This window comes from Mercenaria mercenaria, chromosome 16 (assembly GCF_021730395.1).
Source record: "Mercenaria mercenaria strain notata chromosome 16, MADL_Memer_1, whole genome shotgun sequence".
Lineage (NCBI taxonomy): Eukaryota > Metazoa > Mollusca > Bivalvia > Venerida > Veneridae > Mercenaria > Mercenaria mercenaria.
The window spans coordinates 38,310,103-38,333,223 of record NC_069376.1 but is presented as its reverse complement, the minus strand read 5'-3'; the positions used below and the strand labels follow the sequence as shown (position 1 = coordinate 38,333,223).

General features: G+C 33.9%; 1 protein-coding gene across 1 annotated transcript; it reads left to right on the top strand.

Annotated features, from left to right (window-relative positions):
• Positions 1-450: 450 nt before the first annotated feature.
• On the top strand, positions 451-22,443 carry LOC123541358 (ikaros family zinc finger protein-like). The gene is made up of 5 exons (XM_045326787.2): positions 451-532; positions 8,192-8,451; positions 8,757-9,156; positions 10,557-11,332; positions 12,116-22,443. The coding sequence occupies exons 2-4, from the start codon at positions 8,192-8,194 to the stop codon at positions 11,322-11,324; spliced, it is 1,428 nt and encodes a 475-aa protein (XP_045182722.2). The 5' UTR covers positions 451-532; the 3' UTR covers positions 11,325-11,332; positions 12,116-22,443.
• Positions 22,444-23,121: the final 678 nt, after the last annotated feature.

The window sequence follows — 23,121 nt, the reverse complement described above, 5'->3', positions numbered from 1 at the left end:
ATGTGCTTTTGTAATTCCAGCAAAATACTTTTTTAAACGACAACATTCTACCTCAGTGTAGCTACGCTGCTGTAAGAAGCCGCAGACAGACAGACAGACAGACATGACATAACATCATATGACAAAATGCAGGTATCCTCTAAGAAATTGCATAGTTTGTTCATGAACGAGCGAAAATAATAACCCAGTCCTTTTTGTCACTTTCAAGTGTCTAATTTCTAATTAAACCACGAAGTTTTAATTGAATTATAAACAACTTTGTTGTCCAAAGTAATTTTTCATTCACCTATCACCCGCCTGTCATCTCTTAATTGGACCGCATTAAGTTTCTTTGAACATGCCGCTCGCTACAGCGAATACAGCGTTAATGTATTCATTATGCAATATTGCGAAAGTTTTGATTGGACGAGAAAATATGTCACGTGTTTAAGGTATTTAGGTCACTGTAACACTTAACAAAGACACCGCACCGCGGCCATTTGTTTACAAAATTTCATTTTCGAAGATGTTCGGATAAATTTTCGCTTTAAAGGTAAGTTGATTTTATTGAATCATAATTGCATGTACCTAAAGATAATTAACAGAAATATTTATTGAAGTTTAATGGGTTTATGTGGGTGTTTTAAGGACAAGTATACGTAAATCCGCCAATCTCCAAATTCCAATGGCCGATTGCAGGTGGTTGTGTGTCGGTGTTGGGTAATAATTACGCGAGCATCTTTGAGGTTAATTGCGAAAAGCCGTCTTTTGCAGCAAGGATCAGTGTTACTTTTGTATCATTTTAAAGGGGAGAATAATTCTTTAACATTTTGGGCAGTTGAATTCAAGAAAGAAGTAATTTTAAAACCAAATAAATAGATAAATTGGCAGCGACCTTTGCTGTAAATTGGTATTGGGATCAGTCAAATTGACATGTTTGTAAAGCAGGTTCAATAGCCGCGGTGAGAAAAGTGGCCGGAGGGGAATATTCTCCGGTCATTGACCCATAACTGGACACTCGCGTGTGCTGAGAGAACTTAAAATTTATATGATTAGCGGGACGGGGGAATATATTATGTTTTAAGGTCGTAAATTAATGTCATTGAATTAAATTAGGTTGGACATGGAACTTAATTTTTATCTGGGCAAGTCAGATTAAGTCTTGCTTTCTGCAACATGTGTACAATGGTGTAAATACACCATGTGAGTCCTTTGCCCATCTAATAAAATGTCTTTTAGAATTAAAAAAAAATGACATGCATTTTAATTTGTTTTTAAGACAAGGCATATTTAACACACATCGGTTGGTCTTACACATTAATGAATTAACAGCAAACACATTATATAAAGTGTGAATTTATTTTAAAACCAAACTAAAAGGAGGAGGATCCATTTCAACATAAAAATTTTAAAATATTTCAAATAAAACGCAATAATTGGTTTTGTACGTTGGATAGTATTTAGCTCTACAGATCTGTTAATACTTATATTGTTTATGCCTGACCTTAAATAAATTTTTTTATGTTGATAACACTTCTTATCAGCAGTTATTTGGGTCATATTCCCAATTGAAAAAAAAGACTTTTCCCCAAATTTTGAGATAAAAATCCCAAGTTGTCATGGTTGTACGAACAAAAAGTGTTGTCTTTAAAGCACAGAAAAATTATAATTAAGTTATCAAAAACACAAATCATTGTAAAGAAAAGTAATAACTTAAGGTAGTTCTGCACGTTTGGATCGAAATTTTTTCTACAATGTAGAATTTGATTAAACTCTGATTTTTCAAAACTTCAGAACATACCTAGAAAATTCAGCAAATAAAAAAGATAGGGTCGTGTGCTTGATTTTTTGCTAGACTGATTTGAAAAAATTAGACCTCACGCAATTTTTCATAATGGAAGTCTATGGGATAACCATAATTTTCATAACATTTTCGCGAATAGAAATCTTTCTGCAATGTATAATTTAATGAAACTTCCCAAAGTTGTAAATAAACATGTCGCCTATAACATGGTGAAATAAAATATATAGGTCTATGTGCTTAATTTTGAGATATTTGACCATGATTAAAGTGAACCGCACTTTTCACGCTTATTTTAAGACATTATTTTGAATTTTTAACGTGTCAGATGTTTTAATATCATATTTTAACTTTAAAAAAACAGTGCCATTGTAATACATTTACTCATAGGTTGCTATTAATTCATAAAATGATTTTCATTTCCGTACAGCGAATCCAGGCTTTATTCCATGTTTTCCGGATAAATGATGTTACGCCATCACTTCCGGTTTATCAAACGTGCAGAACTACCTTAAATAGCTTTGTCATTATACTGAGGTGGATGACTGAATTTTTTTCCAGTGGGCAAAATACCACTGAAATTCCCATGACAATGGGTATGGGCCATCTTCCTGAATTGGGGTTGGCGTTGGGTGGGGGCAGGGACAGGATTATCCTTCATATCATATTAATTGTTATCAAAAATGATGAATCAGTACTTATTATTTCAACTTCTAATTTAATGTGTATGATACAAGGTAAAGCTAAATTCCTTCTATTTTATAGTGTGACTAATGTCATTAAGGTTTTGTACATACTCTATTAATTGGCTAAATGAGTGCTAATTTTTAGCAGATTAAAAAAAGTTCCTACAACTTTCAAATTTAGTTTTATTACAATTACTTTAAAAAATTGTAAATTTTGAAAAAAAATTGTCAGAGAAGCTCTGCAAGTGTGCAGCTTTAAAGTAGGGCTGTCATCGATAGAAACGATATCGATGTACCAACAATTTTTTTTTGTCGATCGATTATCGATTCCCATTTCCAAAAATCGATATTTTACAGGGAGAAAAAACTACCCAAATAAACACTCAGACCCTAAAAAACAACTTAAGTTCACAAAGTTGTAAATTTGGATGAATGCAAAAAAGGAGTGAAGGCAAAATAAAAATGAAAGATGTTATTAATTTTTATATATTTCTTTTTTTTCATAAATACAAATACATCACAATCAAACAGAAATATGGAAAATAGGCAATAAAACTTAAAATAGCATTTACAGGAAGGTATATAGTATTATATGTCATAATGAACAAATAGGTCGTTAATCTAACTTAATAATCAGTATATCGATGTATCGTCGATATTTGTCTTCTGATATAATACTTTAAAGTTTCACCAGCAAAGTGGTTCTTCTACTGCCACTTAGTAGATGTTTGTGGTGTGGATGGTGGGGGACTGTAGGACAAAGTCCCCCCAATACAAAATTCCCCCTGCTCAATTTGACAATGGTGGACAAAATCCCCCCTTTGATTTTGTGGAATGAAAACTTTAAAATTAAGTGAAGATGAACCAAGATGAAGAAAATACCGCTTTTAAGGTGATACTTATCAATTTTACCCCTTAACCCTGTTAAATTTCTATAATGAACTTGACTGTCCATCTTTCAATTTGGACAGAATCATTAACTGTTAAAAGGGACTGACTGAATGGCAAACAGTGCATATCATGATCAGACTGCACGAATGTGCAGGCTGATCATATTCTACGCTGGTCGCAAAGGCAAAATCAGTCGTGTTTAGCATGATAAGGGTTAAATCGAATGTTCAAAGTAATTATTTTGTTGGTGAAGTGGGGAAAACAGTTTGTCCAACCATGAAAGTGTGTATATGTTATCAAAACAGTTCTTGAAAAGTATTTGGGCAAAGTGTTTGTGAATAGTATTCATGACAGAGTTGTTGCCCTTGTACTAGGCACCTCCAAATGAAATTATATTCCAATCAGTGTAGTGAATGTTATTATTGTATTGGTTATAATATAAGCAGTAATGAGGAACATTAGCTTGTTACTTCCCTTGAATTGTTGTATGATAAAGCGCAAGGATAACCAAATATTACATTGGTCCCTTTGAGTTGGATTCCTCTGACTTTTTCGTTATAACCTTTATCCAAGATGTTGCGGTTGGTCAAAATTAATATGCTTTTTATGAGTAGGTTTCTAAATAAAATGATTAATCCAACCTAAATTTAACAGAGGGCCACTAAAAGAAAACCTGTCCTTAATCATTTTCCAATCCAATGAAATTGAGTATAGATATTGCTTTTGAAAATTACAAAGAAGTCAACGATAAAAACCGAGGAAGGACCAATCTACATCTTGGACATAATCAGGGGAAGTAACTGACTAATGTTCCCCATTCAGTCAAAAATGTGCTTCTGTGGTCATCAGTAGAGAAAAGTCCCTAATAAATAGATCCTAATTTTTCCATTTTTCGCGCATTTGCGCGTAAACCAGGGGCCAAATTGGCATTATTTCACTGGTGGAATGAATTTTACCTAAAATAAGACACTTTTCATGCTAATAATTATTCACATGTTTTCATGTTGTTTACTTCAAAACGAAAGTAGGGTGTTTATTCTGTGGACCGCTTTCTGAAATGCAGCAATATGAGAGTACCTAACTTCAGTTGACTTGCATTTCGCTGCATTATACTATTCAACACCCCTTTTTTCTTTCGTTTTCATGTAGCAAATGTATGGATCGATATCTTGTGGAAAATAGGTCTACGACGGAGTGAAAATCTAGAAACTGTATCAAAATTGATCTGAAGTAGCTGAATTCTATATGAAACAAACAACAATTTGTTTTATTGGTATATAGCGTATTGAGTATTTATTATAAAGTATTTATGACAAAGTTATTGCCCTTGTACTGGGCACTTCAAAATGAAATTATATTTCAATCAGTGTAGTGAGTGTAATTAAAATTATTGTATTTCAAGAGTATTTAGACCTTTAGAATGGAATACAGAAATATATTTCATTCAAGAACAGAAGAAAAAAACATTTACTGACAAAAAATCAATTAAAATTTATTGGGTACCAAATTTAAGAGTTTTGACCAGAACAGCTATGTCATTAGGGATATAAAGTGTGAATCTGGACATTTGAACCCAGAAATGAATGGGAATTTATTGGGGTTTTTTGGTATTAAATTTTGTTTGTTAACTCTATACCAAAAAATATTCAAAAGTTAGTCTCCCAGAAATACAATTTATTTAAAGAATTAGATAGAGATATTGTTCATCTTTCTTCACTTCCCATTATTGTAATATTTGAAAAGGAAAGCTAAACCATAAGCATATACCAGGGTACAATGCATTTTGCAAAAGATATTGTGAATGATGTTATGGCCTGGTGCACAGTAAAGTGCCCAATTGGGTTAGCATCTAAGTCAAAAAATAAAGTTTTTACTTTGCCTTGAAAAATACCTTTTTTCTACATTTCAACATGCTGTGCACAAGGATCAGTACCCAAATAGATAACTTTTTGGGATTTTTTTTCAAAAAAGTGGATTCAAGTTGCCATGTCGGGTTGGGGACGGACATTACACCTTCATTTAAATTAGATTCCTACTGAAAATGTTTTATGCAAAACCACTTCTTTTATGTGTATTTTCTAATAGTTTGAGGTCACAGATCAAGAAAATATAAGCCTTAACTCTTTGCTTTTCCATTTAAAAAAAAAAAATAGCTAATTTCTTTGAAATTACGATTATTTTCTGTTAATCGTAAAATTCACTTTAATCTAAAATTTGGAAAAGGGAACATTTACAGCAGGAAAACACCTTTAAAGCAAGTAATTAATACAAACAACAAAGTAGAAACATAAATACTCTTATTTATATTACATTTAAGCAGAAAATATCATAAATAAATAGTGCCGGAAACGGGGGACGGACATTACATAAAATGACTGGTTCAGCTTTTATAACTACTTTGAAACATAAATTACTCTGAAATTCAAATTTCTTAACTAAGGGAACATTTGTGTCATTTCAATAGGTAATATGTCTATAAATATAGTAAATGGTTTTACTAAATGATAAAGGAAATTCATTTAAATAGCAGTTAAAAAGCTAGCGAGATTGAAGTATTTCATTTTTACTAATTTTCAAAAAGTATTCTACTAGTATTAAGCAGTATTTGTCAAAATCAGCTTTACAATCAATTCTTCACTGCATATTATCATATATGCAAGTACTGTTCTGTTTCAAAGAAAAAAAAACATACATGCAGTACAAGCATTCCCATAAAAGTTTTAAACTAATCCATATCTAACAACCTTCCAGTAGAATACAAGCATATTAAATGTAGATGACCATAACATTACTGTATCAGTTTAGCTTTCTATCAGTGTTGTGTTAATGGTACAAAAAAGAAATAATGATAACATAAAAATGTTCTGTCTATGATTGAAAAAATATAACACTTCAACACATTGTCTTTTTTTGTATACTTGTACCAGTCTTATTTTTCACGGTTTAATTTAATATATGCTTTTTTTTTTAAAGGTGGAAGTCCTTGGCAAAAAAGGCAAAATATATCCTTACTAGGGGTTTTAATTTTATACAATACACAGGATTATAACACTTACATCAAAGAGTGTTGTTTTAGGTAAAGATTACATAATGATCAATTAAGATCCAGTTTAGGGGTTTTATGGTCCCTTGTATATTGGCACCCTGTTGAGAAAGTGTGATTTTGTGATCTTCTATGGCCACCTGTGTTTTATGGCATGTTGTTGCCATCTCAATATAGGTCACTTATTAATTATGTTGTTTTTATTAAGGAATGATTTTGATGCATCTTATGATCCTTTATTGTGTAGATGAAAATATAAGAGAAAATATAAAAGATAAGAAATATACAGTAGGGCACTAGGGGAGGGGGATCAAGTGTTTATGGTAGCATTTCAAAAAGTTTTTGTAATTAGGGACAAAAGAGGGGCATAGTTTTCTGGATATGATGTTAAAACCTATAAATTACAACACTATAAATTTCAAGAAGACAGAAGACTAAAACTCTACTTACTTTTTCCAACATGTAGTTTTAGTCCAATAATGTAATGTCCGTCCCCCAACACTTTAAATGTGCTTATAGATAATGTTTGGCAAAGTTTTACTTTATATATATACTCATTAGTCTTTTTTCATGTTTTTGCATGAGTTCTTTATATGAAAGTAAAATTCATGTATGAAACTGATTCATTTTGCTGAAGATTTCAACAAATTTTGACATTTTTTGTACACACACTGTGTTTTTAAGAAAAAATGTCACAAAATAATGTATTTTACTGATTTTAAATGCATTTTTTTAAAAATTTCAGGTCTTATTGGTAAAACAGAAATAAAAGGAATTGAATTTGATAGAAAATAATAATATATATACAACATTCAAAATCAATGATAAGTGGGGACGGACATTACGGGGACGGACATTACAGATAACTTTTACACTTTTGTCAATATCTAAAAAACTGATTGATGGATTTCAAAATTTTTTGGAAATGTTACTCATGTCATCATATGTAATAAAAATGTGCTGCAAATTTCTAGTTTTATTACACTTAATGAAGTTTATGGTAGGGGGACGGACATTACGGATTTTTTGTCACAAACTAACTTTTGATGAGATATTCGGCCATATTTATTTATAGACTTGATGTACAGAAATGATACTTTGACTATTTCAACTTACATATTTTTCAAACTTTTCAAGGCCATCTCACATGTTCTAGCACCAAAAGATACTACTTTTTTCTACACTTTTTTAAGTATAGCTTTTTCAGATTTCTAGGGCGTTACATCCATACAACTTTGGTTCAAACCATGATTCTCAGAACAAGAATTACAGAAGAACATGATGTTATATATCAAATGAAAGCTAAGATATTTTTCTTTCACAAAATTTAATAGTGAAGATTTAAAGAAGAACAGAATTTCTGTGAGACAGCTTATAAAAATGATAAAATTTTAGATGCTAACCTGTTACATGCAAAAATGGCTAATTTTCGCCTACTTAAACTTGTCGCACTACTTTATTTCTAAATTTTCATGATAAATGTTCACCTCCACATCTACATCTGTATCATACCTAACTTATAAACTTTATATCTTATTTCTATCATGTATTGTTTGAAAGAGGGGGCTATGTACATGATTTTTTGCTGAATTGGGCACTTTACTGTGCACCAGGCCTTATGATTTTTATTAAAACACAGTATAGATAATTATCCCGAGATGCTACTAGAAATTACGTTATCATAAATCCGATGTATTCATAATCAGTTCTGATTAGATTTTGTGATGTAATTGAAAGTAGTCGTGCTACAATGTAACCATCACTCATTCACTGTATGCTTAAATGTTTCAGATGATGAACACAGAGACTAGGGACAAAAATGGAGCCGTTCCCCTTCCAGCCACTTCTGGTCCTCGTCCCTACCGATGTGATATCTGCCAGAGGTCGTTCCGGGAGGTTGCGACATTAAGAAAGCATGAACAGCTTCACCGCGCTGACCGCCCATACATTTGTACGACCTGTGGAAAGTCGTTCCTTTGGTCATCAAACTTGAAGGTTCATGAACGTGTTCATACTGGCGAACGACCTTACAAATGTAAAATTTGTCACAGGTAACTTAAATTTTAGCTGTTTTATACAAATTAAGGGAACAGTTCTTGATTTTAATCAGATTTATATATTTTTTAAAAACACCTGCTATCATCTTAATTCTTGTCTCAGTAATGGGTGGACGATACCATTTCATCTCGTACATATTAAGTTTTATATTATTTTTGCTCCTGTCTTTTCAAGTACAGAAAGCTATGCAAGATTTTTGCTTATTATAGTTTATTGAACACAGCAGGCATAGGTTTATATACCAGTAATTATATGTGTTGCAAATTGATTAATTCAGACATTTTATGTTTTTGAATAGATGTTTCACCCAGTCTAATGATTTGCGAAGACATGAGAGGAACGTGCATATGCGAGGGAAGCTGTACAGTTACAAAACTCCCGCAGGACGACCTGTACCACCTGCGGCCCCTAATCCGGGACAGATGAATCTGGCGGCATACCAGGCATTCGCACTACAGCAACGAGCAATTTTACAACACGCTTTAACTTATGAAAGTTTAATGCAGAATTCAGTCGCCATGACGACTGCGTCTCACTACCTCCAACACACAGGACGATCTCTTTCAAGTTTGCCTGCCATGAATGATAATGATGTTAGTACCGTATCTACCTCAGCCAGCAACGCTCACAGTAATCATGACAAACATGAAGAACTACACCTACCTCACAATGGAGACCGCCCCCTTAAACTAGAACAGGTAAGCTTAAGGAAGTATTGATGAGCGTTCACATTGAAATTTTGACTGGCCATGTTCCTTTAAATGAACATTTATAAAAAATTTTAGCTCACCTGAACATTGTTAAGGTTGAGCTTTAAATATAGGCAGATGGTCCAGCGTCCATCAACCATCGTCAGCTTATTAACTTTAACATTTTTTCCTCTGAAACTACTGACCAGAATTACACCAGACTTGCTCTGTACCATCTCCTAAAATTTTCAAATAGGGGCACTTTTTCCCTTTGTGAGGCCTCTAGAGCTAAACATAACAGTCTTAAAATGAACTTTTCTCATGAACCACATGATAGATCTTCATGATGGTCAGTGGCATCTTTATATAAGGTCTTCTCACAAATTTGTTCAGGGGGTCGGGGGCCACTTGGCTCCTTTTTGGGCCGCTAGAGCTGAAATAGAAAAAACTTCAAACAACTTGTCAGGAACTGCTTCATCAAAATGGAGGCACTTCTTTTCATTAACCACTAGATTGATCTTCATTGGACTTGTAGCATTATTTATAAGGTCCTATGCAAAATTTGTTTAGATTGGAGCACTTGGCTGCTTTTTGAGGCCACTTGAGTTGAAACAGATAAAAAGATTTAGTTTAGACCTTGTCAGGAACTGCTTTATAGATATTTATCAAACTTATCCTGTATCAACAATATAAGGTTCACTCCCAAGATACCAGTAGAGCTAAAAACTGAACAAGGTTTGCCCTTACAACTGCTTGATGGATCTTCATTAACCTTGGTTAGTAGCACATCCGTGTTCTCTAATTTGTTCAAATGGGGGCATTTGATCTATTTTGTGTTTTTTCCCCCACTTTGGAGTATTATAACTACATCATAACATTGTGTACCCGACTCCATGTTTCCATGCAGTTGAAATGAAATTTGTAATACATTAGCAACATAAAGTGGACATGCACATATTGTCTGAACTTTCATGTCTAATTATTTTTTCTAGAGATAGGCCCTGTTGTGGACTTAGTTATTATTCTATCAAGCATTTTCATTGGACATGTGCCAAAACTCAGTTGTTACCATTCATGATTCTGTTTTTCATGCAATATATTCAAGGTCAGATAGTCAAGGTCAGGAGAGGGACTTAGGGCTGTTATGGCCCTCTTGTTTGATTTTGTATTTTTTGCGGTTTTTATGATTTTTCAGATTAGATGATTTTACTTGCACTTAGTCAAGAGTAGAACCATTGTAAATTTTAAATATTTCGTAGCCTATGTTTGTGACAGTAATATTAGTCTTGTTAAATGCATTGACATATGGAAATATTTTACAAATCAAAGTCTTTCTTTTATCTATGTTAGCTAACTTAAAACACAGCCTTGTTGACGCAGGAAGTGAGTAATATTTAATATTATTGCAGGTGACGCCACCACCAGGAGAACGTAGTCAGTATGAACGACAAAACCATAACAGTGAAGATAACCACAGCCCAGGACAGTCACGATACTCACCAGCATCAAACAAAGCCCACTCCCCACCCACTATGTCTACTACCTCCCCATATGCCAGCATGAATGGACACAATGGCACTCAGTTAGAATCTCCCGAAGGAAAGAAAGATGACAGACCATACTCGCATGAATCTCATGCCTCCGAATACCCTAAATTCTTCAACTATCCGGAACAGCATGGGTTACAGCGTAGCTACCACTCAGCATTCAACTCGATGCATAACCATTCAGATAGCGTCATGGACCTTCGTGTCAACAAATCTTTGTCAAGCGTCGAATCAGAGGACGGCGAACTTGATTGGAAAGCTAGACACTCGTCAACCCTGTCATCAAAGAGTCCAGATTCCGAATCAGAGAGCGATTCAAAGCGGGATGTGACAACAACTTCGTACACCCCAACAGTAGATTCAGGGATACACCATTGTCATCATTGTAACATCTTCTTTCACGATTTCACCATGTATAACCTGCACCAAAGTCTACACTCACCAGTTGACGAGGACCCATTCATGTGTCCATCATGTTTGAAAAGATGCCAGGATCGTATAGAGTTCATGTTTCATATTGTATGGCATGTGAAATACCCGCACACGATACCAAAATATCAGTCATTCAAGGAAAGCTACATGATAACTGAACCAGACGACAATGAAGAAATAGACCACAATGACGACTAAAAATATAGGTAGGCTTCCCCCTTTCCTAAAGTGAATTATTCTTCATTTTCTTAAATGTAGATGCTGAAATTAAGATTAAAAGTTTTATTCCCTTAGGGTTTAGAGGGGAAATACTATCGTCTTGTGAATATCTTGATGATAAAATGGGGAATTTGATTTTCTTGAAGTTTAAAAGTTTTATTTTCATGAAGTAAAGATAGAAAATTCCATTGTCTTGGAATAAAGATTGAATGTTCTGTTTTCTTGAACTTAAGGCTATTAAATTAATTCTTGTTTTTCAGAGTTAGGAGATGAGAAAATTCTCATATTGAAACGTTGTTTGTTGTATCTGAACCTGTCCTTAACTTAGAGCATTTTTGCCTCTAAACCCTAATTTGTATATGGCCGAAGGGACGTATTATGTTAAGACGCCGGTGTCCATTGGTCCATCCGTTAGCAATTTCATTTCTGCACTGTAACTCTTGAACCCCTTGAAGGATTTCAAAGAAACGTGACACCAATGTTCACCACATCGAGACGACGTGCAGAGTGCATGTTTTGGATGGCTCGCTTCAAAATCAAGGCCACACTTAGGGGTCAAAGGTCATACTTTCAAGCATATATTGCTCTCTTGTTTTTATTTATAGAGTTGCCAGTTTGTCTACATCTGTCCATCAGACATTTGTGTGTCACATATCTCAATAACTATGTTGGGGTACCTGTGTCAGATATGAACACTCATCTAGTCTTTTCTACATTGTTCTGTGGTATGGTAAATCAGACTTTTACACTGATCATTTCTTTGATTACAGGTCTATTACAGAACGTTATAGAAAAGAAGGTTCAGTTTAGATGGAAGATGTTGTCAGATCACTTCTTGAAATCACACAGGTATTACACACACATTAGTTATGGTTGACCTAAATTCTTAGCTAAATCGTAGAATTACATGTACAGTAGAGCTAAGTTTTAAGTTAATTGCTGAACTTAATGTAATTTGTTATCTTCTGTGATTTCTGTTAGTTCAGTGGTACCTTAATAAGAACATCTACCTCGATTCTGTTCATTTTTGGCTCAGATTTTGGCATAGCCATTCTATTCTGTGTCATCAACAGTAAATTTTTCACAGTAAATATTTTTTTGAAATAGTACTGGTATGTCCAAGAAGTACTACTTTAATTACATAATGTGTGTTTAAAATATTAGTACATCAAACGGTACCAATGTCGTTATGGAGTGATAGGGCAATTTATATATACTACATATTAAGTTGGCATTATATCTGTGCGGGGATAGTCTTACTGCGAATTTATTGTTGATATAGAGCGGGTTTTGTTCACCTACCTCATTGTTATTGAGACAAGAAATTTGTATTTTTTTGTGTACATAGTATTTTTATGATTGATATTTCATAGCATTTTGTATAAGCATTTATAAGACAATTGTTACCTCAATTATTATGCGGGTACTTTACGTAATACTTTTTGTTTTGATATTTAAAATATCTGGTATATTGTTACAGTATACTCTAACGTAATTATGGTATGACGGTAATTCCAAAGTTTATCAAGCATTATCCACTATTCGATACGGGTAAATGTTTTTTTCCTTGTTTTATTTTGAAGGGTTTATTTTATAAATTGAAATGATGTAACAATTTCAGTACAGAGTACTGTAAGCTGTTTTTTTTGCAAGCATGTTTGAAGTCTAACTTACATGTATATATATCTATATTATACATTTGTGTGAAGAAAACAACAGTGGTAATTTTTTTTGAAAATTTGTTTCACTGAAAGAAGGCAGTGTACCAAGTACACAACTTGTGTATATACTTCAAAATAAGATAAAACCATAAAATCAGTAATAAAAATCTGTACTTTTAGTGTTGTCATCTTGGCGCCAAAAGCTGTTAACTGCATTGACCTAAAGAAGCAGTTAAAATTATATTGATAATATGTGAAATCAAAACAACTTGAAGACAATGTAAATTAGCCTTTTTAAATTAGGAGTAGACATAATCAGAGTTATGCTCTGAAATAAATTTTTAATAATGTTAATTTTGAATTTAGGTAGTTGACCTGTACTGAAAACACATAAGGCAAATACGTTTCTAAAGGTTAGTTTACTTACTCTCGGTGTACAGTTTCAGCATTTCCCGACTGGTATAGAAAGCAAACTGAGCTAGAATGCTGAAATAGAAGATGCGAATACGAAATTGCACATAAATTACCGATTGTGATTATTGGTCGACAACCTTTAAGGTTGAAATATATGTGTTAAGGATACATCCAAGATTTAAGTCTTTCTTGTATTTTTTTCTTGAAATTGTTTTTGTATTACCAATGCTTCAGCTACACAATCAAAATGACTGTAGAATAGTGTGTATGTATTGTACACAAAATGTGTTAAAAATTGCACAAATTGCATTTAAAGGTATACATGTGTAGTAAGAGATCTATGTTTATATCATGGTATTTAACCACCAAAGGTTTTCAGACAGACAAATTGTGCCATTGAATTTTTTTTTAAATTTCTTCAAGCATAATCAAAATGTTGCTATAGCAACGAAAGCATGGTATCAAAGAGATTTTAATTGTTATGTGCATTTATGTTTTATTTAGAATTTTTTCTCTGCAAACAGTCATTCTCATTATACGATATATCATTTAGCATGACTTTTAAGATGTCTTGTGTTCAAATGTATCAGGGTATAAATTTCACGTGCCAGGCTTGTGCAAGAACTAAATCTTAACCTGAATACTCTAATGTCACATATTTTCATGATCGACCAAAATTTCACATGATCTAGAAATGACCGGTAACTCCAGGCATAAACTTCCCGTAAGTTGTAATGGAAACCAAAGTCAGCAAATATTTCGGAAAGTAATAATAAGATGCTGAATTAGGTAAAAATTCAGCCATCGCAAATATTTTTGATTTTTCAACAGTGACAACATTTTTTTACTGGGAAACATGGCAGATAAATGAAAGTTTATGTTTTAGTTTTTGTACAAGCTTTGCATTCTATTAGTGCTAAAATGTGTTCAGAGCTACTGTAGGCATATTGACACAGTCACATTTTAGAGTGAGTAAAATCTACGCAGCGCAAAATTTATTGATCTCCGTAGCACTACAATTTCAGATGAAAATCATTAAAAACACATAGACGGAACTGCCATTTTTATATACATGTACACAGATATCCTTCACGGCTGAGACTTCAGCTTGCATCATCCTATATAATGTAGAATATCATAACCTTTGCATTTTTGTTCATGAAAATGTGCCATAGAAATGTTCAATTGTAAATTTTCATTTCTTTTCTTTTTTTAAAAAAAAATGCATAATCAAGTTCAAAATCATATTCATTTATTTTGATATCATGCACCATTTATCATAATTAAGCATAATAATTGTATGGGCACGTAATGCCTTCAGAATGACATAGACGTTAGTTATACCTCCTTTAAGGGGCATAGATCACCAAATGAGTACAATAAAAAAAAAACATATTTCAGGTTCAAAGGAATGCAAAATATAAAATGGTGGTAGAAAGCATTTTGCCAAAACTTACCATTTTGAAAGAACAGTACGGAATATAGATTAGAGATAAAAGGGAGATCACTCAAAAACAGTATTGAATCAATTTAATGAAATTTTATTAGACTAAAGCAGTATATAGTGCACAAAGACATTAAGGGTAATACAAGCATAGTAATAATAAGAGAGACCTAAGGAAACTAGATTTATGAAACTGTAAGATATTATCTGTAATGAGTTTTTGGTGTCCTAGACATAGAGCAGAGTGATAAACTACTCTTATGGTTCAGACAGATCAGTGAATGATTACAATCAAGTCATTACCCGGTGCAAATAATACTGTTACAGTATCTGTGTGCTGTAAACATGAACAAACAACACAGTATCTATATGCTGTAAACCTGTTCAGACAAAACAGTATCTGTTTGCTATAAACCTGTACAAACAACACAGTATCTGTATGCTGTAAACCTGTACACTGTATGCTGTAGACCTGAACAAACAACACAGTATCTATATGCTGTAAACCTGAACTCTGTATGCTGTAAACCTGTTCAGACAAAACAGTATCTGTTTGCTGTAAACCTGTACAAACAACACAGTATCTGTATGCTGTAAACCTATACAGAGTATGCTGTAAACCTGTACACTGTATGCTGTAAATTTTTCAAACAACACAGTATCTATATGCTGTAAACCTGTACACTGTATGCTGTAAACTTTTCAAACAACACAGTATCTATATGCTGTAAACCTGTACACTGTATGCTGTAAACCTTTTCAAACAACACAGTATCTATTTGCTGTAAACCTGTACACTGTATGCTGTAAACCTGTACACTGTATGCTGTAAACTTTTCAAACTACACAGTATCTATATGCTGTAAACCTGTACACTGTATGCTGTAAACCTTTTCAAACAACACAGTATCTATATGCTGTAAACCTGTATGCTGTAAACCTGTTCAAACAAAACAGTATCTGTTTGCTGTAAATATGTACAAACAACACAGTATCTGTATGGTGTAGATCTGTTCAAATGACATGGTATCTGTATGCTGTAAACCTGTAAAAACAACACAGTATCTGTATGCTTAGACCTGAATAGTTGTGCAGATAATATACAGTATCTTTACACTGTAGACATGTTCACACAGCACAGTATCTGTACACTAGACATGTACACACAGCACAGCATCTTTACACTGTAGACATGTACACACAGCACAGTATCTGTACTGTAAACCTGTGCACACAACACAGTATCTTTACATTGTAGACATGTACACACAGCACAGTATCTTTACACTGTAGACATGTACACACAACACAGTATCAGTACTGTAAACCTGTGCATACAACACAGTATCTATACAGGTATAACATATCACAAAGCACAGTTTCTATGTATTGTTAACATGTGCTCACAGCAACTGTAAACATCTGCAACAGTACATGAACACTTTTGTTGCTGCAATACTTGGTCACATGCTGTTTCATGTTAAAATAACTTGTTTTAAATCTGTACTGACAATTTTGATTTGAAAATGTAAATAAAAAACAAGGGGGAATTTTTGTCAAAAATGAAGGGGACAAATTTTGGAGAGGAAAAGGGGACCAAATTTCAGCCTTAAAAATGACTCAAAAGCATTAACTTCACAGAATGGTACATTGCAAACTTGTGCAAACAGCATTGCATTTATAGCAGGACAGCTTAATCTGAATGCTGTAAGCAAGTGCAGACAGAGTCTTTCCCATGTATTCAAAGAAACAGAATCTTTCCATGCAGGACGAACAATAATGACTGGGCTGTTCTGAAAATTCCACTATTTCTAGAAAAAAATAAGCATCTATAGATATAAGCATTTCTATTATTCTGCATTAAAACTGTGATGGGTATCTATTATTCAATTAGATGAGGCATATTTCTGGGAGCTACTTGTCAGATTTTTGGCACGGTTCTCTAAACTTGAGATAAAACAAAGCATTTTTTTCTCAAGAACCTGCCATATTTTATCATTATGCAATGAGTAATAGGTAGTAGAAATGAACACTGAAGTTATTATTTGGCAAGAGCATTATTCTTTATGTTCCTTGAAAAAAAAAAATCCTGACTTTGTTCATTACCAATAGCCTGTTATTTAGTTCTAAGTGTCCGACGTCCTTTGTTCTGAACATAGCCAACACCATGTTCTGGGAAGCAAACGTAGACTCAGTGTTGTTCTATTTTCTGGTCTTTTGGGATCATGGAGTCCATACAATGTTAAATAATGTATGAAAAGAGTTCTGCTTAAGCTGGTGCTAGTGGTCATGAGGAGTGATGCATGTTTCATTACCTCTCATAAACAGACTCGGTCAGACAGAGCCTGCTACTAATTTTTTTTTTGTTGGCTACTTTCTAAGCTACCAAAGGATCACCTTACAGATTTTAGGTGCAGGTGTACTTTGTTCACAGGTTAAAATACTCTAAAAATGTTTTATTTGGAATTAAGGTTAATGGTCTTTATAGCCAGGGTGTCTCTGTTCACAGGTAGCCTTTAGCACAGGTTTAATCCTTACCCCACTGAATTTCTATAATGAACCTGTCCATCTTTAGGTTTGGACAGTACCATTAAATGTTGAAAGTGTTTCAAACAAAAAAGTTACTTACTGAATGGCGAACAATACAGACCATGATCAGACTCCTGCTATGGATGTGCAGGCTGATTATGATCTGCACTGGTCGCAAAGGCAGAATCAGTCGTGTCCAGCGTGATAAGGGTTAACTGTTTATGTTACACATTTACATCGAAATTGTAAGAAAAATGGGCTCATTAATGGGGTTGGGGTGGGTTTCGTATTTCATTTACAAATTAGGAAAAAAGCTTCAGACAAAAACATGTTGTGACTGTCAGTGGAATTATGAAGAAATGAGTGTTTTGTCAGTGGGATTGCCTTTCACTTTGATTTATAACATCTTTTATGTCTAGACTCTCAGATGGCAATAAAAATTGACATTTACCTTATAGAGTACAGACATGCCAAACGAATCGCATTTTTACAAAGTTTTCTAGCCAAACTAGATATAATGTGGCTAGTAGATCCGAGCATCTTTGAACGATATCTACATGATATGTCTATAAGAATGGAACAAAAACATCTTGTAGTCGAGACCAGTTTTGAATTTTATATGATACAGTTCCACATATAACATTTAGAAATTCTTGAAAATAACATAGTAAATGCTGTAAAAGCATGCTATACTTACTATTCTTAAATCTATGAAAAATGTCCTAATACACTGACCTTCATAATGTGCCTATGTGTATGGATTTTGTCTAATCCAGGAAAATATATTTAACAATTTTGTGAAATTCTGTTGAAAATGTTGGTTAGAATGTGAAATTTATTTACACAGGTTCATACTGCAAAACTGCTGCCGAGCTTAAACAAAGGCTATTTTCTTGTAAAACTGTTCTTGGTTATACATTTCAGTCATGTTCTGTTCAGCAGGTTGTTAAAACAGAAATCCTGCAACTTGAAATAAAATGGTTGTATCTCAAAGGTCAGAGTCAAGTTTTATACACCTTCATATTATTTTCTGTGTAGCAAATGTATTTATACCTGTTAAACACATACTGATGAGACAGGTTACAGGACATTGCTCTTAACAGTTAACAGCTTGATTGTTAAAGCATGTTACAGGGCATTGCTCTCCATGCTATATTGATCCAGTATAACATGTATTTATGTATGAAATTAACACCAGCGGTCACTCACCTTCTAGCCTACTTTTTCCCTATTAAATCTGTAAAATGAATATCTCACAGCAGCTTGTCTTCTGGTATGAAATATGCTAAAGGTGATGAATTCATTGTCTGTCAGTCTGTCTGCGACCTTTGATTACACAGAGGGCTTTTGTTATTACTTTAGCATCAGCATAAAAGTAGTATTATTTTTTGCTACTGACCCTTTGGTTTTTTGCCACTCATCCTCTGATTTTGCCACTGACATTTTGATTTTAGCTCGGCTGTTTGAAGAAAAAGTAGAGCTATTGCACTCTCCCCTGTGTCGCTATCGCTGTTTGTTAAAGTTTTTTATGAAGTCAGATATCTCTGCTGCTATCAAAGCTATTGACTTGAAACTTAAAATATTTATTTACAATCAAAGTCTACACCAGGAGCAACAATCACCATAACTCTGATTTGAATTTTAACAGAGTTATGTCCCTTTTTGCCACTGATTGGTCTGCCTGTCCCTCTATCTGCCTGTTTGTCTCTTGCTTTAGAACATTATGCATGTTTTTTAGGGTATCTCTAAAATAAACTTTAAAAAAAACTAAGACAGTGTAAATGCTCCATTTGTCCTTCACTCCATCTGTCAGTCTGTCCAACTAGGTTTCAAGTTTAGTGAAAGAAGGTCATTATAATACCACTTACACTGTTACAGAAAATATGACTTGGCTTAGATGTTTCAGGGCAAGTAAAATGTTTTGTCACATTTTGTTATTCTTGATTAGAAAATGTTGTTTTTTTTCTGGAGAAATAAGATTGCATTTGATGTCCAGGCAGACAGATTTGGATGCTTAGATAGTGGAAATTACTTCACACTGATGGGATTTTCACAGGTCATTCCGGAAGATCTGTTTAGTGCATGAACTGTTTTCTTGTCAGGAAAAATCTAAAAAGATATTTTCCATTTAACTGACATACCATAGTAATAGTTAACCCTCCCCATGCGTTTATAACTGCAATGACGTAAGCATGTATCTTTTTTGCACCAATGAGAAGGTCATTATAAGATTTAATTTATAAAGCAATAAAGAAAAATAAACCAAGCAAAGTAGGATATATGTAATGTTGTTTAAAAATGGGGCAAAAGTACTAAGCGGTCCAAGCCTTCTTTTCATCGTTATTTTATGAAGTAAAATCATGCCTTTCAAGGTCATTGTAATTGGTCCGCAGCTCGCTTTAATTGCTACGTATTTACATACTTGTTATTGGCTGTCGTGTACTTTAACGCACATCAATGACTTTCACAATGAAACTGGATAGTTTTCACTTTATTCGGATCCATTAAGTATTGTACAAGATCAACATTTTAAACGCATGAAAAAGCAGAGTTTATTGACTGACAAAATTTTGTAGTAAAATTATACTAGTGTCCTAATTAAAGGGAAAACATCACTTTTTATAACCTTCTATTACTGTCATATAACAAGCCTAGCTCTTTGTTAATCAGGCACTTGTTAGAAGAAAATAAAAACAAGGTACAAATTTCTGTTAGGGCGTAAACCTGATGTAGGGTTGCACCCCACATCTGCTTATACAAGCTTAGACTATGAAAGCATAGGGGGAAGAATTTGTTGATTTATACAGAAAGAAAAAACAACACTTAGTTGTTTTGAAGTATACCAATTACATTTGTTGTAAAGACTGAACTTTGTGAATTGACACAGCCGTGAAATCCAAAGAAAGTAGACTTCCATGATTATACAGTGTAAAGTACAAGTTGTTAATGCAGTACTAGTATGCATATTAGGTCAGACACTGCTATTGATTTTTGCCATAGACTTACATTGTTACAAATGACTTTGTAGGATACTTCCAAAACATGCGTTGAGGTTTCATTTTTTTCAATCAAATATCTAGACACAAAAGAAACCTTTTCTATAGCCATAGCTGATCCAGATTTTTTGCTTACCAGTAACTATATGTAAAAATTATCATTTAGTGTGAATAAAATTTAGTACTCAGATTCATACTAGTACTTTATATAATAGAATCAAATATATATCTAGTCAGCCATAAAATGATGCAAATGGCACAGAAACATTACATGTCAAAATTTTTAATATATTTATATGAACCAAAAAAAACACAACACTATTCAGTAACAGCATTTGACTATTAGTGGTTCGTTACTGATAATAAACACTTCTTCCTCTTGAAAGTAGGACAGAAAATTTCTCATAAGTTACAGTATTCTAACACCTTCCACTAAGAATTTGATGTATCCTTTGACAGGACTGTACAGATGCCAGTTGTTCACTACCATTCTTTTACAGTATATGGATACTATGCTTGTACATCTCCCCTGTTATGTTAGAGAAGCATACTTATAAATGCACATTTCACAGATGCACTGCATTTTATCCTCAGCTACAGATGCTGATTTTACCCTTAACCAGAGATGCTGTAAGGCTATATGCACTGGCCTACCCTGAACCAGAGGTCCTGATGTTGCCCACTGCTTGAGGTGTCGAAAGAACTTTAGTTTAGCCTCAACTAGAGGAGCTAATGTTACTATTAACCAGAGGAGTTGATGTTGCCCTCAACCAGAGGTGCTATAGGGCTGTAATCACTATGTCAGCCAGAGGTGCTGATGTTGACCTCAGCCAGAGGTGATGTAAACTGTATGCACTGGTTCACCTTAAAGCAGAGGTAATGATGTTGACCTCAACCAGAGGTGATGTAAAGCTGTAAGCACTTATTCACCTTTGGCTGGAGGTGATGTTGCCCTCAACCAGAGGTGCTATATGGCTGTAGGCACTTTGGATTGTCCTCAGTTGAAGATGCTGATGGATGCCAATTGCACTAGGCTTTAATCTTGGTTGATGGATATTCCTCTTTGTGTGCTCTAGATTGGTCAGTATTTCTATACCTCTTCAGATTGCAATGATTTTGTAGTCTTGAGAAATGCTTTCTACCCAAAATAGGGACATATTAAACTTGTGCCCAAACTTAAATAAATGGCACTCAGATGTGTCTGAATGCAGCTTCAGAAATACAAAAAAAAAAGCTTACAATTTTCATTCTTTCAAGATGTAATTGCACATACATTAAGATGCTTACCCCAAAACTTACAATTCTTTATTCTTTCAAGCTCAACATGCTAAGGAGATTATCACTTACATTTGACATAAAACATTATTTCCTTAATCTTCAGGCTATTGAGATGTGCTCTTTGCTGGTTAATTGGAAATTCATTATATTAATTCAGTCACACTCAGTTTTGAGAATAGAACACTTCAATGTGATGACACTCAATTTTTGAGAAAATGACACTTCAGCTTAATAACACTCAAATTTTAAGAAGAAAAACATCAACATAATTATCACTTAATAACACTCAATTTTTAAGAAAAAAAATCAACATAATAACACCCAATTTTTGAGAATACATGCTTCAAACTTTCCAACACTCAATTTTTGAGAAAAAGACATTTCATTTTGATAACACTCGGTGGTCAAGAATCAGAATGTGTGATCTAGCTAGGTGGCAGTATTGTTAATAAATGGATTTAAAGTAAATGAAAAAGTTTAGTGAGTACTTACAAGGCATTATTAGCTCACCTGTCACAAAGTGACAAGGTGAGCTTTTGTGATCGTGCGGTGTCCGTCGTCCGTCCGTGCGTCCGTCCGTCCGTAAACTTTTGCTTGTGACCACTCTAGAGGTCACATTTTTCATGGGATCTTTATGAAAGTTGGTCAGAATGTTCATCTTGATGATATCTAGGTCAAGTTCGAAACTGGGTCACGTGCCATCAAAAACTAGGTCAGTAGGTCTAAAAATAGAAAATCCTTGTGACCTCTCTAGAGGCCATATATTTCACAAGATCTTCATGAAAATTGGTCAGAATGTTCACCTTGATGATATCTAGGTCAAGTTCGAAACTGGGTCACGTTCCATCAAAAACTAGGTCAGTAGGTCTAAAAATAGAAAAACCTTGTGACCTCTCTAGAGGCCATATATTTCACAAGATCTTCATGAAAATTGGTCAGAATGTTCACCTTGATGATATCTAGGTCAAGTTCGAAACTGGGTCATGTGCCTTCAAAAACTAGGTCAGTAGGTCAAATATTAGAAAAACCTTGTGACCTCTCTAAAGGCCATATTTTTCATTGGATCTGTATGAAAGTTGGTCTGAATGTTCACCTTGATGATATCTAGGTAAAGTTCGAAACTGGGTCACCTGCGGTCAAAAACTAGGTCAGTAGGGCTAAAAATAGAAAAACCTTGTGACCTCTCTAGAGGCCATATATTTCATGAGATCTTCATGAAAATTGGTCAGAATGTTCATCTTGATAATATCAAGGTCAAGTTTGAAAGTGGGTCACGTGCCGTCAAAAACTAGGTCAGTAGGTCAAATAATAGAAAAACCTTGTGACCTCTCTAGAGGCCATATATTTCACAAGATCTTCATGAAAATTGGTCAGAATGTTCATCTTGATGATATCTAGGTCAAGTTCGAAACTGGGTCACGTTCCTTCAAAAACTAGGTCAGTAGGTCTAAAAA

Bases quoted from the DNA above. Each gene is read 5' to 3' on its own strand.
- LOC123541358 (XM_045326787.2), top strand. From the start codon at position 8,192: ATGATGAACACAGAGACTAGGGACAAAAATGGAGCCGTTCCCCTTCCA. The intron at 8,452-8,756 runs GTAACTTAAATT...GTTTTTGAATAG, and splicing joins AAATGTAAAATTTGTCACAG to ATGTTTCACCCAGTCTAATG. The intron at 9,157-10,556 runs GTAAGCTTAAGG...ATATTATTGCAG, and splicing joins GCCCCCTTAAACTAGAACAG to GTGACGCCACCACCAGGAGA.